The sequence below is a fragment of the Coenobita brevimanus genome, chromosome 85, assembly GCF_032717465.1.
Source record: "Coenobita brevimanus isolate Jiangsu-jjx chromosome 85, ASM3271746v2, whole genome shotgun sequence".
In the NCBI taxonomy this organism is placed as follows: Eukaryota; Metazoa; Arthropoda; class Malacostraca; order Decapoda; family Coenobitidae; genus Coenobita; species Coenobita brevimanus.
This window is the reverse complement of record NC_137038.1, coordinates 5657805-5673613: the sequence shown is the minus strand read 5'-3', so window position 1 is coordinate 5673613 and position 15809 is coordinate 5657805. Positions and strand designations below refer to the sequence as shown.

At 44.4% G+C, this 15809-nt stretch overlaps 1 protein-coding gene across 1 annotated transcript in view; it reads left to right on the top strand.

The window, feature by feature from the left end:
- The first annotated feature begins 7320 nt into the window (after window positions 1-7320).
- LOC145410407 (CD109 antigen-like) overlaps window positions 7321-15809 on the top strand; it is a 108468-nt gene continuing 99979 nt past the window's right edge. The window contains exon 1 of the mRNA XM_080280560.1: window positions 7321-9098. Coding sequence (XP_080136686.1) covers window positions 7321-9098 — 1778 coding nt within the window. The remainder of the gene's footprint in view (window positions 9099-15809) is intronic.

Sequence of the window (15809 nt, the reverse complement as noted above, 5' to 3'; positions counted from 1 at the left end):
TATTATTATACTCAGACCTATTGTTTTGCCTTAACCGTGCCGTCTTCTGAGGATTTTTTTTTAGATTAGTAGGGGATTGAATATAGTCCTCAGCAACCCCTTCACTACGATGGGACTTCAAAATTTTATTTCTCACTGCCTACGACCTCATTCTTTCATAAGTAGTGTGTTCAGCCATCTCGAAAAGACTAGACTATAAGGTAGTTTGTGCGTTTATTTTTTTTTTTTGACAAATCTTGTAGACTCAGCATTTTCTTTCCTCCCCTCCCCCACCTCTCTCTCTCTCTCTCTCTCTCTCTCTCTCTCTCTCTCTCTCTCACACACACACACACACAGATTAAAGAAGCTAAGTAATGCCTCTTTTGCACAAGAAGAAACTAACAGAAGACATCACAGGAAGCAAGTTATCAAAAAGTGTCCTGTCTTAAAATTTGAAGGCTTATTATAATTTGCTTCTCACTCAATTATTTATTTTGTAATTTCAGACCTTATTTTTTTTTTATTATATTTATTGTAAGCACTTGACATTCAGGCAACATTTTTCTGCTTGTCGAAACTAATTAATTTTACGTGGCATTCAGGGCTGATAGGATTATTGCACAAATTTTCTAGTAATTTAAAAGACAGGACTGAACTTAATAGGGACTGGAATAAGTAGATGGAAATGTTGGGTGAGAGGGGGAGGCAGGACAGAGCTTGATTTTTTTTTTTAATCTGTGTACCCCGAAATGTTAGAGAGAGAGAGAGAGAGAGAGTGAGAGGGAGGGAGGGAGGGAGAGAGGGAGGGAGGGAGAAATGAAACTCTTACCTGTCTTTCTTCCACCGTACCTCAGTATGGAGTAATTAACATAGCGGACGTGTTATGTTTATTTTTTTTATTTATTTATTTTTTTGCCAGTCATTTTCATTCGGTTTTTGAAAAGTATTACATAGTTAGGGGTTAATGAAGTCTAGCCCTTATTCTCGTCGGTTAAGGATGCTCCCTAACACCTCTTCCTAAGCGATTTAGTTTGCTATTTGTACCTTACGATCCTGTTGTGTATTAAATCATTCTCCTGTTGCCATACTCTGCATAAGTAGGGCATAAAATCATAATGACGGATCCAGAAAATAAATCGCTAAGGAAGAGTTGCTAGGGAGACGAGGATTTAGGCCTGTTTTTCCCTTCAGTTCGAAAAGCCTCCTCACAGCTGGATAAAATCGTCTGGAGGTAACAGTAATAGTGAAGATGTTAACACTGAGGCTCCTATGACTCACTCAGCTGAAGAAAATCGTCAGGCGTTAGGTGAAAGCTCCCTAACACCTTTTCCTTACCGATTTATTTCTGCCTGTACCATTTCAATCATTGCTTGTATTTTTACGCAATTTACGTGGATAGTACAAAGAAATAAATATGATACAAGAGACTGGAAAGGTGCAACTAGTAAAATAAATCGCAAAGGAAGAGGTGTTAAGTAAGCTTCCTCACCCCACAAGAATACGGGCCTTAGAGTTGTCCCGAATGTGAGAAGGGTGAAAATATTACCACGGGGGGGGGGGGACAACACTCAAAATATCCCAGGCTTCTATGGCTCACCGTCGCGTAATTAAAACTGATGTAGAAAGCAGAAACAGCAGGAGTAATAATAATAAAAAGACGTCCACTGGTTAATGAAGGAGGTAATTAGAGTTGTGGTAATTACTGTAAGCTTTAATGATTTCTTTTTTTTTTGCAGGAAGGATGTAGGGTAATTACTCGACACGCGTTGAATTGCTTTTTAATTACTCCTCACTCCAGTTTCTCTCTCTCTCTCTCTCTGAAATTATGAAATGTTTGCTCTTTCTTATTTCCTCTCTTTTATTTTTACTCCACTTCCTCTTTTGAAATTTTACCCTCTGTTTTGATCTTTTTTTCTCTCGATTTGTTTCTTTTTTCTCTGTAACTTTTAATTCTCCTTTTCTGTTTCTTTTTTAAATACCGTTGCTTTTTGTTCCCGTTTTTCTTTTTCTTTTTTTTCTCCTTGTCTTTTTCCTGAATCAATTGTCCTGATTGTTAGTGAAACCTGCCCGCATGAATTTATCCTCTGTACCGACACACACACACACACACACACACACACACACACACACACACACACACACACACACACACACACACACACACACACACACACACACACACACACACAAATTATAAAGGTTAGCTGTGCAGTGTAGCTATGTCTTTTGTTTCCTCCTCATTGTTGTGTATTACGGTATATTGTCATTTCCTTTTCTTTTATATTCGTCCTTTATTTTTCGTCTCTTTTTTATTTCTTTTATATCTTTCTTTTCTTTCCCTTTTTATGTCTCGGTCCTCGTGTTCCTTTTTGTCAGTTCCTCTTTTTTTTCCGGGTGAGTTAATCGTCGTAGTTGTTAATGAACTTCCGGTCATAGGGTTATATATATGCAAAAAAAACAGTTTAATTCTGTAATATGGTCGCCCTGAATTCACGGCCTGGAAATATTTGTTAATGTTGAAATTGCTTCCCAGAATTAAGCCCTATACCGGTTATGCTGCTGTACGGGAAAGCTGTTTTTATTTTATTAAGGGAATGTATATTAAGTCAGGCTCCTATGACTCACACTCAGTTGAATAAAATCTTCTGGTGTTGGCTGGAATGGAATGCTAGAGTTATACCCATCATGAAAGTGTTAATGGCGATGGTATTATCTCTGGCTCCTATGACTCACACTCAGTTCAATCAAATCGTCTGGTGTTAGCTGGAATAGAATGCCAGAGTTATACCCATCATGAAAGGGTTATCTGCGATGGTATTAAGTTTCTCTGGCTCGTATGACACACTCAATTGAATAAAATCGTCTGGTGGGAGCGGAAAGTGAATGCTAGAGTTTTCCCCATCATGAGAGGGCTCCTGTTACTCACTCTAGCAGCTTTTCCTTAGCTGTTTATTTTTGGGTCCGACTAGTTAAATAATTTTGTGCCTTATGCAAAGTATGGCGATAGGAGAATGATTTAAATAAGACAGACGAGGATCATAAGGTATACCGTAAATAGCAAAATAAATCGCTAAGGAAGAGGCGTTTGGGAGCTTCCTTAACCGACGAGAATACAGGTCAGAGGCTTCATTAACAACCCTCCCATACTCACCCTTAGCTGAACATAATCTGACTTAGCTGGGATTGAATGCTAGATTGTGAGTTTAATGTTGATAATTGCCTCCCAGCTTGATATCTTTTGCCTATGCTGCTGATGTGGGCTCTGGGGGGAAAACAGATGTATTAGAAGAATGGGATATAATTAACTCTTTCAGCATAATGGCTCTTTTCTTGTTATTCGTATATCCAGACGATTTTATTCATCTCAAGAAGAGTTTTTGTTTCATGGTGGTTGTTTTACACTGAAGAAAATCACTAGAGTTGTTAGAAAACAAACAAACACACACACACACACACACACAAACACACACACACACACACACACACACACACACACACACACACACACACACAATCATCATCGTAGTGCATGGACGATGTTAAAATTGCTGGCTAGATTAAATCCTTTTCTAGTTCTACTGTTTGGGGCATCAGAAAAAAAAAAAAACTACCTTATTTTATTAGAAGGATATGATTATTGCAAACTTGATCAGTAAGACGACGTAGATTTATTAGTCTTTGTTGGCTCCAGACGATTTTATTCACAGGAGACACTTAGAAATAGAGGGGGTGGATTATCAAAGTTATTTTCTAATACCGGTGTGGGTTTATGAGTAGGAAGGATAAGATTACGTCCTCTCTCCGAAGGGGTTAATCCTTTTGGAACTGAAGTATTTTATTCCAGGTAACGCCAGACGATTTTATTCAGCTGAGAGTTATAGGAGCTTGAGTGTTGAAAAAATATGGATATAAGTGAATCGTCTTAAGTATAGAAAATGTATAGCCACATTAACCCCCAAGAGAAAAGGGCCTCGTATATTTTCTGGCCCCCTTCAGACGATTTTATTCAGCTGAGGGCGAGAATTTGCATATTTGGCTTCAAGGATGGGTCTCGTGATGCCAGCCAGAAGTTGAAGGGTTAAGAGGCCATTTGTTTCCCATTATTGATTTATTGATTGGTGCTCTCTCTCTCTCTCTCTCTCTCTCTCTCTCTCTCTCTCTCTCCTACACGTTGGTTAGATCTTGATAGAATTAGCTTTTTTTGCAGCTGATAATTTCGTCTGACACACACACACACACACACACACACACACACACACACACACACACACACACACTCTCTCTCTCTCTCTCTCTCCCTTTCTTTTACAGTATCACCAAATCGTTTATCGCTGCGGAAATAATTATAACCAGAACATCCGCAGTACCAGCAGGAAGAAGAAGAAGACCTCCCAACCAAAACAACAATGGCGCCCCAGACTAAAACCATTTTCTCCTTTGTATTTTGGTTTATCTCGTCCGGAATCTTAGAAGTGTAAAAGTTCTTATAGAATTGCCCGCGTTTATTTATCTTGCCTGTAAAAATGTTGTCAGTACGATGGCTGCTTCTTGCCCCGAATATGCCGCCATTCAGCTAGGGTGCGTAAGGTCGAAACTCCCCTTCCATCCCCTGGTCGAGATCGCCCTTGTGCCGATGTAAACAAACCCGCGTTGCCAGCTGTACGATGATTTGGGCTATTATTTTTTTTTTCCCCGTGTGTTTTTGTTTTGTTTTTGTGAGTTTGTGGGTATTATGTTGTTGTTCTTGCATTCTGCACTAGAGATATTGTCACGGCAGTTGGCCTAATCCGCTTTACTTCTGCCGGGTACTGTGTTCAGTGTAAAGCTTTTTAAATATTTGTGGGTCTTGGTTTCACAAATGAATTATTCAAAATGTAGAAATTATTCCCACCTATGAAAAATGTTTAATGTGAAGAGGCGTATGTACAGTAAACAGTTTCAGTAGCCTACGTGGATATGATATTCACCGTTGATAGTCATGTTTCCTAATGTGTTTGTCTATTGATCCGTGACGCATAATGACTCTAACGACAGAGGTCAGAGGCCGGATACACCAACACACTTACTATAACTTCCCTGTCGTAACTGTGGTTTGTTTTGGCAGGGTGGGGAAGGAGAGTACAGAATTTTGTCATATATCTTGGTATGTGAAAAAAAAAAAAAAAGGCGGGGGGGGGGGAGATAAAAATAACAAGAGGATGCCTGTCGTTTCAATCCAGTGATGCATTTTATTGACATTTTTATCTCTAGGCAATTTTATTTGATTTTTGGGAGACGTCTTGTGAAGGGCGAATGGAAATTTTATCTAACCTCTTCAGTTTGAGCTTCTCCAAAAATGAATAAAGTGCTCTGGAGATAGCATGAATACAATGAAAAATACGTCATGGGATTGAAGCGATTATTTGTTTATGCAGGAGGAACAAAGAAAGGATAGTGCAGAAACAGGCCTGAGCTGCGACAGGAAATCGATTTAAATTTTTTTCTCCCCCTCTTCCTGCTCCTCCTCCTCCTCCTCCTCCTCCCCCTCCTTTTCTTCTTCCTCTTTTGAGTAAGGGCTGGGACACCAACGCGTCCAGGTCTGTAACAATACAACACCAACACCTACACTCTACTTCACTCACTTTACGCGGACAGTCCCTTTGCGGCCTGTTTCCCGTATCTCAGTGACAGTACGAGTAGGCTATACTTCAGCTCTGAATCCGTTCTATAAAACTTCTTCGTGACTAGCATCATATTCTAGCTTTAGGCTTTTATTACAGCTCAACATTTAAGGTGGAGAGATAGCAGTTTGCCGCCCAGTTAGTGTGAACAGAGTAATAACACTTCAAACCTCCCTCCCTCATACACTGCCCCCCCCCCCTTTTTATTCCCTACTCTGCCCAAGGCCAGTGTTCAATCAGTGCCCCGTTGGCATAGATGAAACATTCTGTTCCCTCAGGCGCAGCAGTCCTCCCACGTACAGCACCTCCAAATGTCATCACTTTGACTATTTTGTTGAGCTGAGTCACAGGAGTCAGGGGCTTTAATTTACCTCTGTACAGGACAGTATGATGCTAGAGAGGAATGCCTTCATGTGGTGGCACTGATAAAACTGGGCGTCCACTGCCGTGATATGCAAACGTCCCCCAACTCCCTTCATATACCCCTGAAGGAGGGTGGTGGCCTGCAAGAGAAGGGCATTTTCAGCCTGCAGTCCACCACGTTCACATTCAGATAAGCCAAGAATTACAACACCTTTCTAGTGCTGTATGCCCTCACCTCGTTGATATGGAAGGTTCGTGTGTGTGTGTGTGTGTGTGTGTGTGTGTGTGTGTGTGTGTTTGCTGTATTTTTTAATGTATTGATATGATAATGTTTTTGTAATTTAGGTTATAGTCTCTGTCTGTCTGTCTGTCTGTCTGTCTGTCTGTCTGTCTGTCTCTCTCTCTCTCTCTCTCTCATCCCTTTGCACGCTCCCTTTCACACTTTTTCCACTTCATCCCCTTCATCCTCAAGTTCCCTCTCTCTCTCTCTCTCTCTCTCTCTCTCTCTCTCTCTCATTTCCTTTGACATGCACGTCCTCCTCCTTTATTCCTGTTCACCCTCCCTCGCTCTCTTTGACTCCTTGCTCACTCTACTGTACTTCTCACATTCACTCACTTTCTCACTCTCCATGTTCATTCTCTCTCTCCTAACTCTTTTAAAAGCCAGTCTTACAATTATTTTCACCCATTTTCACTCTCCTAATGATTCTGTCCCTCACTCACTTTCTCTTTCACACATTCATTACCACTTTCATATTCATTTCCACTCTCACCCACTCATACTCACTTTCACTTACTGATTTTGTTCATTTTCTCTTATTCACCGTCACTTACTCATCCTCACTCACATTCACACTTACATTCTCTTACATTCACTCACTTATTTTTACTGTTGTTCACGCACTTCTTACTTTCACTCTCACACTTTCAGACACACCCATCTTCAAACATTTCCTGTCTCTCTTTCACCCACTCACTTTCTCTCTTTCTCTCTCACTCACTCGCTCACTTTCGCCGGCACACTGGGAAATGATAGAGACAGGAACATCAAAGGCAATTTCCACCGCCCCGCCTCTCTCTCTCTCTCTCTCTCTCTCTCTCTCTCTCTCTCTCTCTCTCTCTCTCTCTTTCTGTGTGTGTGTGTGTGTGTGTGTGTCCACCTGCATCATTGTCTCATTGCAGATTCTCTCTCTCTCTCTCTCTCTCTCTCTCTCTCTCAGTCAATCAATCAATCAATCAATCTATCTATCAATCTATCTATCTCCTCACCCCCGTCTCTCTCATTGCAGATGTCTGGCTGATTCACCTCGTATTCAAGATGGCGGCCCTTCACCACGATACCGCCTTCCTCCTCCTCCTCTTCTCAGTCGCCCTCACCTGCCCTCACCTGACCCACGCTGGACCTGACTCCACCTCTTCGACCTTTGACCTGACCTCCAAGAACCCACAGAGCATCGTGTTAACCCCTGACCCGACTTCACCCAACACACCTGACCTGACTCTGCATCATAATCCTGACATGGCTTCCTTGACCCCTGAAAAAGTGCAGAGTCTTGTTGTGACCCCTGACCTGATCTCCCCAAACACAGATGACCTGACTCCTCTTACCTCTGATAGGACTTCCCACAGCACACCGGACCTGACTCCAGTTACGTCTGAACTGACGCCCGATGACACACCAGACCCGACCTTTACAACCTCTGACCTGACCTCCCCTGACTTGACCCCTGATGTGTCGGCTCAGGATACACACACACCTGACTTCACCCACGACCCGACCAGTATGTCATCTGACCTGACCTTAAATCCTGACCTGACCCCAGAGACCATGCACAGTCCCCCTTCCACCTTGGCCCCTGACCTGGCTTTTGAGCACGTTCACAGCCCTGACATGACTTCAAATCCTAACCTTAAATCCGATATCATTTCAAAACCCGGCCTGATCTCTGAGCCAGCCCTTACCAGCTTGATCACTACCAAGCCAGACATGACTCGTTCTGCTCCTCACCCGACTCTCCAAACCGGTGTCCTGACCTCCAAGAATACCCCAATTCCTGACCTGGTTTCAGCCCCTGTTTCTGATTCAGGCTGGACTGCAGAGCCTACTCGTGGACTGGACCTGACTACCAAGCCTAGACCCACCCGGAGCCTTGACGCAGACCCTCACCTGACCCCAGAGGCAAGTCACTCCCCTGACATGACCTCAGCCTTTGATGTTACTTCAGTGACTTCATTCATGCGCTACGTCACCTCGGACACGACCCCCAAGCACACCCAAAGACCTGACCCGGTATCCATTAATGACCTGACCAACAAGCCTGACCCGCCATTGACCCTGACCTCTGACCTCATTCCACCATCAGACACTCGACCCACGGACCTGACCTTAACTTCACCAGACCATACTTCAGAGGGTGACCTGACCTTACCTGATCTGGCCCCGACCTCTGACCCAAAGATACCACCCAATGACATGACCTCACACTTGAAGTCATCTGGTGGCCTGACTCCTAACCCGACTTCTGACATAACATCCTTGACTGACCTCACAGGACCTGACATGACTGCAAACACTAATTCTATTCATGACCTGACCGTAGATGATAAAGCTGTTGTGACTTCCCCAGACCTGACATCAGCATCTAACCTGACCTCTGACGTGACTCCACCTGCTGAAAAGACAGTTGACCTAGCTTCGTCTTCTAGGCTGACCTCAGTAGATCTCACGCCAATATCTAACCTGACTCCTGACCTGACCTCACTCTCTGACACAGGAACTTCCTCTGACCCAACCACAGCCCCCTCAGCATCAAAATTAACCCCAGGACCTGACTTGACCCCCACATTCGACATTCCTATCACATCTAAATTAATCTCACATCGATTCAAAGACCCGAGACCTGAAAAGACCAGTGACGTGACCTCCCATGACCTGCCCACATTTGCGAAGCAGACCTCTGACCTTGGACGTAAGAAGAGCCTGGGGAGTACCGGTGACCAGCCCTCCGGAGATGACATGAGGTCGGAGTGGCCGCCTGGCATGGAGGTGCTGGCCAGGACTATGGAGGCGGAATCACATTTCATCCTCAGAGACCCGTAAGTGTATGTGTGTGTGTGTGTGTGTGTGTGTGTGTGTGTGTGTGTGTGTGTGTGTGTGTGTGTGCTATACTGCACTTGTTTTAACCTGACAAATATCCCTAGGCCTTTTGTGGTCAGTTGATAGCCAGGTGTACTCAGACTGGAGTTGTTTTTTCAATAGTAACTGAGGAGACTCATTCCTGCCCTATAACTAAGGCCTATCGATTGTCATGGAACTGCCACTTAATGTTCACGTTGTGGAAAATGCACAGTTCCGTCAGGTGAAAACAATCCCACTGTAGTTAGAATTCTGTTTATCTCATTAGATGGCTGAAGATGTACACAGTGAATACCCTAACCACCGTGTCCCCAACCTTGCCGTAAGAGTCAGTGGGCGGACCTGTAAAAACCATGAGTGAAGTGAAGGTAGGAGGTGCAGCCCACTCAGTTATTTATAAATCAGGATAAATTGAATGAGCGTGGAAAATCTGTTGAGCTGCAAGAATGACAATAGGCTGCCATTTACAGGAGGGAGCCCATCTCTTTCCCCTTGGCGGTGGGGTGAGAAACCAGGATCTAGTGATGCCCATGAACCAAGACAACACCTTTGCTTTTTTTTTTTTTTTTTTTCTGGATCTGCGTGTTCTCTTGTAAATTCTCTGTGTCTGTGAGTGTTGTCTGTGTGCCAGGTAGAGTATTTACCTTTGCCGTAAGACCTAAGTATTTGAGAGCAACACTTGTCTACTTTCTTACTGTTCTTCATGGAGAAAAACTCGCTTCAAACCGTCACATAATCAACACCACCAAACCCACAACGGCCAGCTTCACAGGGTGTGCTCCACGTATTCTGGCCAACCACCTGATTCCATTTCATCCCACATATTCTTGTCCACCAGCCCACCCTCTGCTGTCTCCCCTCCGTCCTCATTTTATTCCATGGAGTTTAATTTAAACATTGACACTACCAGTACCGTTTGACATGCAGTGCTTAGTTTCACAGGGGTCGAGTAATGAGGCCCCCTAACACCTTTTCCTTAGCGATTTGTTTTTGGATATGACTGGTTAATATCCTTTTGTACGTTATTTTTGCTGCGTATGGCAGTGTTGGAAGAATTTAACACAGAATAGAACAGGTGTAACTAGCAAGATAAATAGCATAGGAAAAGGTGTTAGGGAGCTTCCTTAATGAGTGAGCATACTGCCCAGGGTGTACTGCCCCTGCCCTGCCACTGTTCCATCCCACACACACCTCTGCCAAGCCCTTACGTTAGTTAATATGAACCATGGCACGGTGAACAACTACTTACCTGGAGTACATTATTTTCTTCTCTCTCCATTGCTCTTCGCCTTTGACCCCTGACCTAGTTTTGATCAACTGCTGTCAACTTACATGGAATAAGGTTTGTAGGTCAAGGCTTTCAAAAGTTAGGGGCCGAACACACACACACACACACACACACACACACACACACACACACACACACACACACACACACACACACACACACACACACACACTAGCTGTCCACCACAAGTCATTAAGCGGGTGGTAACAGAGTACAGACACCAGAATTTTCCTTAATTCCTATACGCCAAAGAGATAGATAGAAAGATAGATAGATAGATAGATAGAGAGAGAGAGAGAGAGAGAGAGAGAGAACCACATCCTTCCTTTCCAACGCCAGAAGCTCATGCACGAAAAAAAAGGACGGGGTGGGGGAGGGAGGAGTTATTTTTATGCCTGTGACTCTGGACATACACTTCAATAGCCCGTTCCCTGAAGCCCAGCAGCCCGCCTACACACCACGCACGCCACATGTCCAGCGAATATGTTACAAGCACGGGAGGGAGGGAGGCGCCAGAGACCAAGATAGGAAAAACAGGTGATGCTGGAATTCTTTTTATTCACCTTGATCCAAAACAAGAAGAGGAGGAGGAGAAGAAGAAGGAGGAGGAGGAGGAGGAGGAAAAGAAGAAGGAGGAGGAGGAAAAGAAGAAGGAGGAGGAGGAAAAGAAGAAGGAGGAGGAGGAGGAGGAAAAGAAGAAGCAGGAGGAGGAAAAGAAGAAGCAGGAGGAGAAAAAGAAGAAGGAGGAGGAGGAAGAAGAAGAAGAAGGAGGAGGAGGAAGAAGAAAATGGGCATATACCAAAATCGGAAAAAAAAAAAAGACATAATTTACATAAAAAACTGATCGTACAGGCTTCCGTCCCATACACCACAAACAAAAACAAAAAAGAAATAATGCTCCTTCCTATACGCCAGAAACCAAGACACATGATAAGGAAAGGCAAGAAGAAAAAAGCCAAAAAGCAAAGCAGACGAAGAAAGTGACAATACGAAAACCAGAGGAAAGGAAGGATACGCTAGAATGCAAAAACAAAAAGACGGGGAGAAAGAAAAGGAGGAAGAGAAGTGGGATTAGAGCAAAATTGAAGAAAATATAACACACATTAGATAGTAACGTAGATGAAAGCGAAGGAAATCAGAAAAAGTGGGAGTACAGAGTGGAAGGAAAGGGATACGTCAGAACGCAAAACAGACGAGAAAAGGGAAAAGAGAAGACAAAGATGGAAATATAGCAAAGCCGAAGAGAGAGAGAGAGAGAGAAACAAAACAAGAAAAGTTACACCAAAACGTACCAAAGAAAGAAAGAAAGAAAAAAAGCGTGGAAATATATCAAAATCGAAGTCAAGGTGGAATGTCCCTTTTTTTTTTCTTTTTTTCCTTTCTTTGGGGGGGGGGGCACGGTTACACAAGGCGGAGATATCGCGGCGACGGGGCGGGTATATACGGGTCGTGGAGTGGCGAGGGGCCGTAAACTAGTCTCTTTATCGCCTTATTTGTCCTGTGTCAGCGGGGGGGAGGGGAATAAGAGAGAGAGAGAGATGCTTGGGGAGGTGATAAGGGGGAGAGGGAGGGAAATCAGGAGATGATGGGAGGAGAGGAGGGAGGAGGGTAGGAAGTGATGGGGGAAAGAAGGAAGAAAGAGGTTGGAAGTAAGGAAATGATAGGAGAGGAGATTGAGGGAGAGAGAGAGAGAAAGAGAGACTTGGAGAGGTGATAAGGAGCCGGAGGGAAATAAGGGGGTGCTGGGAGGAGAAGAGGGAAATGAAGAAATGATAGGAAGAGAAAAGGATGGAGGGGTGGAGAGAGGAAGTAGGGTGATGGGAGGAAAGGAGGGAGGAGAGGGGTGGAGGGCGGAAATAAGGAGGATTTGATGGGAGGGGAGAAGGTGGAAAAAGGAGGGAAATAAGGAAGTGACAGGGAGACAAAAGAAGGGAGGCAATGGAGGAAGGAAGTAAGGTGATAGAAGTGAAGGAAGGAGGGGGAGGAAGGAGATAAGGAGAAGGAAGGGAGGAATATTGGAGAGAAAGACATGGGGGAGGAGTTAAGAGAGGGAGAAGAGGGGAGGAGGGAAATAAGGAGAGGGTATTAGGAATGGAAGAAGGAGAAAGGAAGGAATAAGGAAGGACGACATGAGAGAGAAGGAAGGATGCAGGAAGGAAAATGGGAGAGAGATGCCTGAAGGGATAAGAAGGAGAGTAGGAGGGAAATAAGGAGGTGATGGGAGGGAGAAGGAATGAGGAAGGACGAGGGAGGAGGTGATAGGGGATGGAGGAAGGATTGGGGAAGAAGAAGGATATGAGAGAGAAGAAGGAAGGAGGGAGGAAAAGATATGAGGGAAAGTTGTGGTATTAAAAGATGATGAGAGGGAGGGAGGAGGGAAATGAAAAGATGATAGGGGTGGAGGAGGGAGGGGGAGGATAAGGAAGAACAAGGAGATGAGAGAGAAGAAGAAAGGTGGGAGGAAGGAATATGAGAGAGAGAGAGAGAGATGCTGGAGGAGGTGATAAAGTTGAGAGGGAGGAATGGAGGGGGCGTTGGAGGGGGATATACGAGAAAGAGAGAGGTGTTTGGAGGAGGTGATAGGAGAAAAGAGGGAAGGAGGGAGGGGTTGAAAAGAAGGAATAGGGAAGAAAAGGGACTAAGATGATGATAAAGGGAGAAAAGAGGGAGGAGGAGGGAGGGAGGGAGAAGGAATAAAGGAGGAAAGATGCTTGGAGGAGAGGGGAGAATAAGGGCGAGGCTTAGAGAGGGTTATAGAGAGGAGAGAAAGGCGAATGAGGAAGAATGAGAGATACTTGAAAATTAAAGACCGGAATAAGGAAAAAAGAGATACATGACGGAGGAAGAATGGAGGAGAGATGAAGGGAGGAAGGAAGAGAGACTAGAGGAGGAGGAAAAGAGGGAGAGAAGAGTAGAGGCGAAGAAGAAATCTGGAGAAAAAAAAAAGTGGGCGATTGGAGAGGAAAGGAAAGAGGAGGAGGGAAGGAGAGAGGGGAAGAGGCGAGAAGGGGGAGGAGAGGAGGGTGACGGGAAGCAGGGGCAAAGAATGGATAAGGAAGAAAATGAACATTCTGAGGTGAAGGGCAAGAGATGGAGGAGGGGGAGGTGAAGGGAAGGAGGAGGAGGAGATGAAGGAGAAGGAGGAGCAGAAGGAGAGGAGAGAGATGAAGAATGGAGGGGTAAGGAAGGACAGGACGACAGGGAGGAGTAGGGGCAGAAGAGGAAAGTAACGAAAAATAAAGAGATGCTTGGAGTAGGGAAGTTGGGGAGGTGGAGGGATAGATGGAGGGGGTGGAGAATAAATGAGAGAGGAAGAGGAGAAGGTGAAAGGGGTAAGGGGGAGAGTAATGGAGGAGGAGGAGGTTCGGAGGGGAACAAGAGAGTGGAGGAGGGGGTAAGGAAGGGACAGTGAGAAGTGAGAGGATGAGAAGGAGGGAAGGAGGGTAAGAGATGTAGGAGAGGCAGAAGAAAAGAGTAAGAAGGAGAACCGTGGTAATAATAAGATCTGAGGAAGAGAGAAGGGGGGGAGATTATGTGTGTGTGTGTGTGTGTGTGTGTGTGTGTGTGTGTGTGTGTGTGTGTGTGTGTGTGTGTTGCAGTGACAGGTGAACAAAGAACCAGGTAATAAAGGATGGCAGGTAGAAAAGAAGACATAAAACACCTGAAGCCAAAGCAAAGCCAGAATGAAGAAGGGTGATAAAACAGAGGATAATTATTTAACACTGGTTGTGATTCCCTCAACGCTGGGGTTTTAGGTGAACAAATTCGTCTGGCGTTTGCATGAATAAAAAAAAGAAAGAAAAAAAGGCAAATATGTCCGTAGCAGTCAAAATTGCTCCTTTAAATAGTCGTGAAGCAAAGGTCATTATATTCTCACTACCACCATATGATTTTATTCTGCGATTTATTTTATTATTTTATTTTTTTAGTATAATTGATTAAAGCTGTGTCTAACCCTCCATAGGTCAGTAAGCCTCTGCAGTGATTAAAATTGTGGGAAATATATTTTTTTCTCCTCCTCTGATTCTTTCGTCCTCTTCTTTTTATCTTCTTCATCATCATCATCATCATCCGCTGATTCTTCACCGTCTCCTCCTCCTCCTCCTCCTCCTCATCATCATCATCATCATCATCATCGTCGTCGTCGTCATCATCATCATCATCATCATCATCATCATCATCATCACCACCACCACCACCACCACCACCACCACCACCACCACCACCACCACCACCACCACCACCACCACCATTATCCTCCTCCTCCTCCACCCCCTTCCTCGTTTTGTGCCTCCTTCTCACTTAATGCCAAGTGTAAGGCGGCGGTGTAGTGTGAGTGTCATCAAAGGAGCAGCCCTGGCCAAGAAAGCACCTTGTTATGCACTTCAGAGACGGTTTATTTCGCACAACACTGGATTAGCATAGACCCCCGTCAGTGTAGAAAACGGGCATATATGAGAGTGAGAGAGAGAGAGAGAGGGAGAGACATAGGATTCGGAGTCAGTACTGTTACCATTAGCTCTCTCATGGTCGGGATAACTCTAATTTCTCATAAAAATCCTCCCTCAGCTGAATAAAACCGTCTGATGTCAGCAAGAACGAAAAATAAAGTGATTACCCATTGTCTGCGTTAACCCATCAGGAAGAAGACTATGCTATGCTCCTACATCCTCTCCATAGCACTTCTTCGTGACTAGCACCAGATTGTAGTGTTATTCTGTTGTCACACATCAGCATTCAAGATGGGGAGAAGAAGATTTTGGGCCAAGTTAGAGTAAAAAGAGTATAGTAGAGAAAACAGCAAAATATGACCATACACGAAATTTGGGGATTTGAGTAAGACCAGCGGAGCGAGTTCCTAAGAGACCAACTGATGACAAAAACACTACCCCTCTCCCCCCCCCTCTCTCTCTCTCTCTCTCTCTCTCTCTCTCATTTCTACTGTGTTCAATCTTTCCGCGTTCCTCCTTTCTCTGTACCTTCTTATTTTTTTGAGTTAGTCCCTCCAGCTCTCTCTCTCTCTCTCTCTCTCTCTCTCTCTCTCTCTCTCTCTCTCTCTCTCTCTCTCTCTCTCCACTAATCACAAAGAAAGGTGATTGGCTCTTCTCCTCCCTATGTTTTTCTGCCAGCCAATCAGAGGCCCGGATATTGTGTTCCTCTCTCTCATTGGCCGGGCAGGAGATTTGAATTTTACCGGTCGACCTTTTCCGTTAATCTCAGGATGTCATGTTTTCAGTGTTTGTGACAGTGGTGGTTGATTGTGGTAGTTGTGGTTGAGGTAGGGATTGTGGTTGTGGTGGTTGACTGGTAATTGGGATTGGAATTGGGATTGTCGTGTTTGGTAGTTGTGGTTGGGGTTGGGATAGAGGTTTTAGTGGTTGAC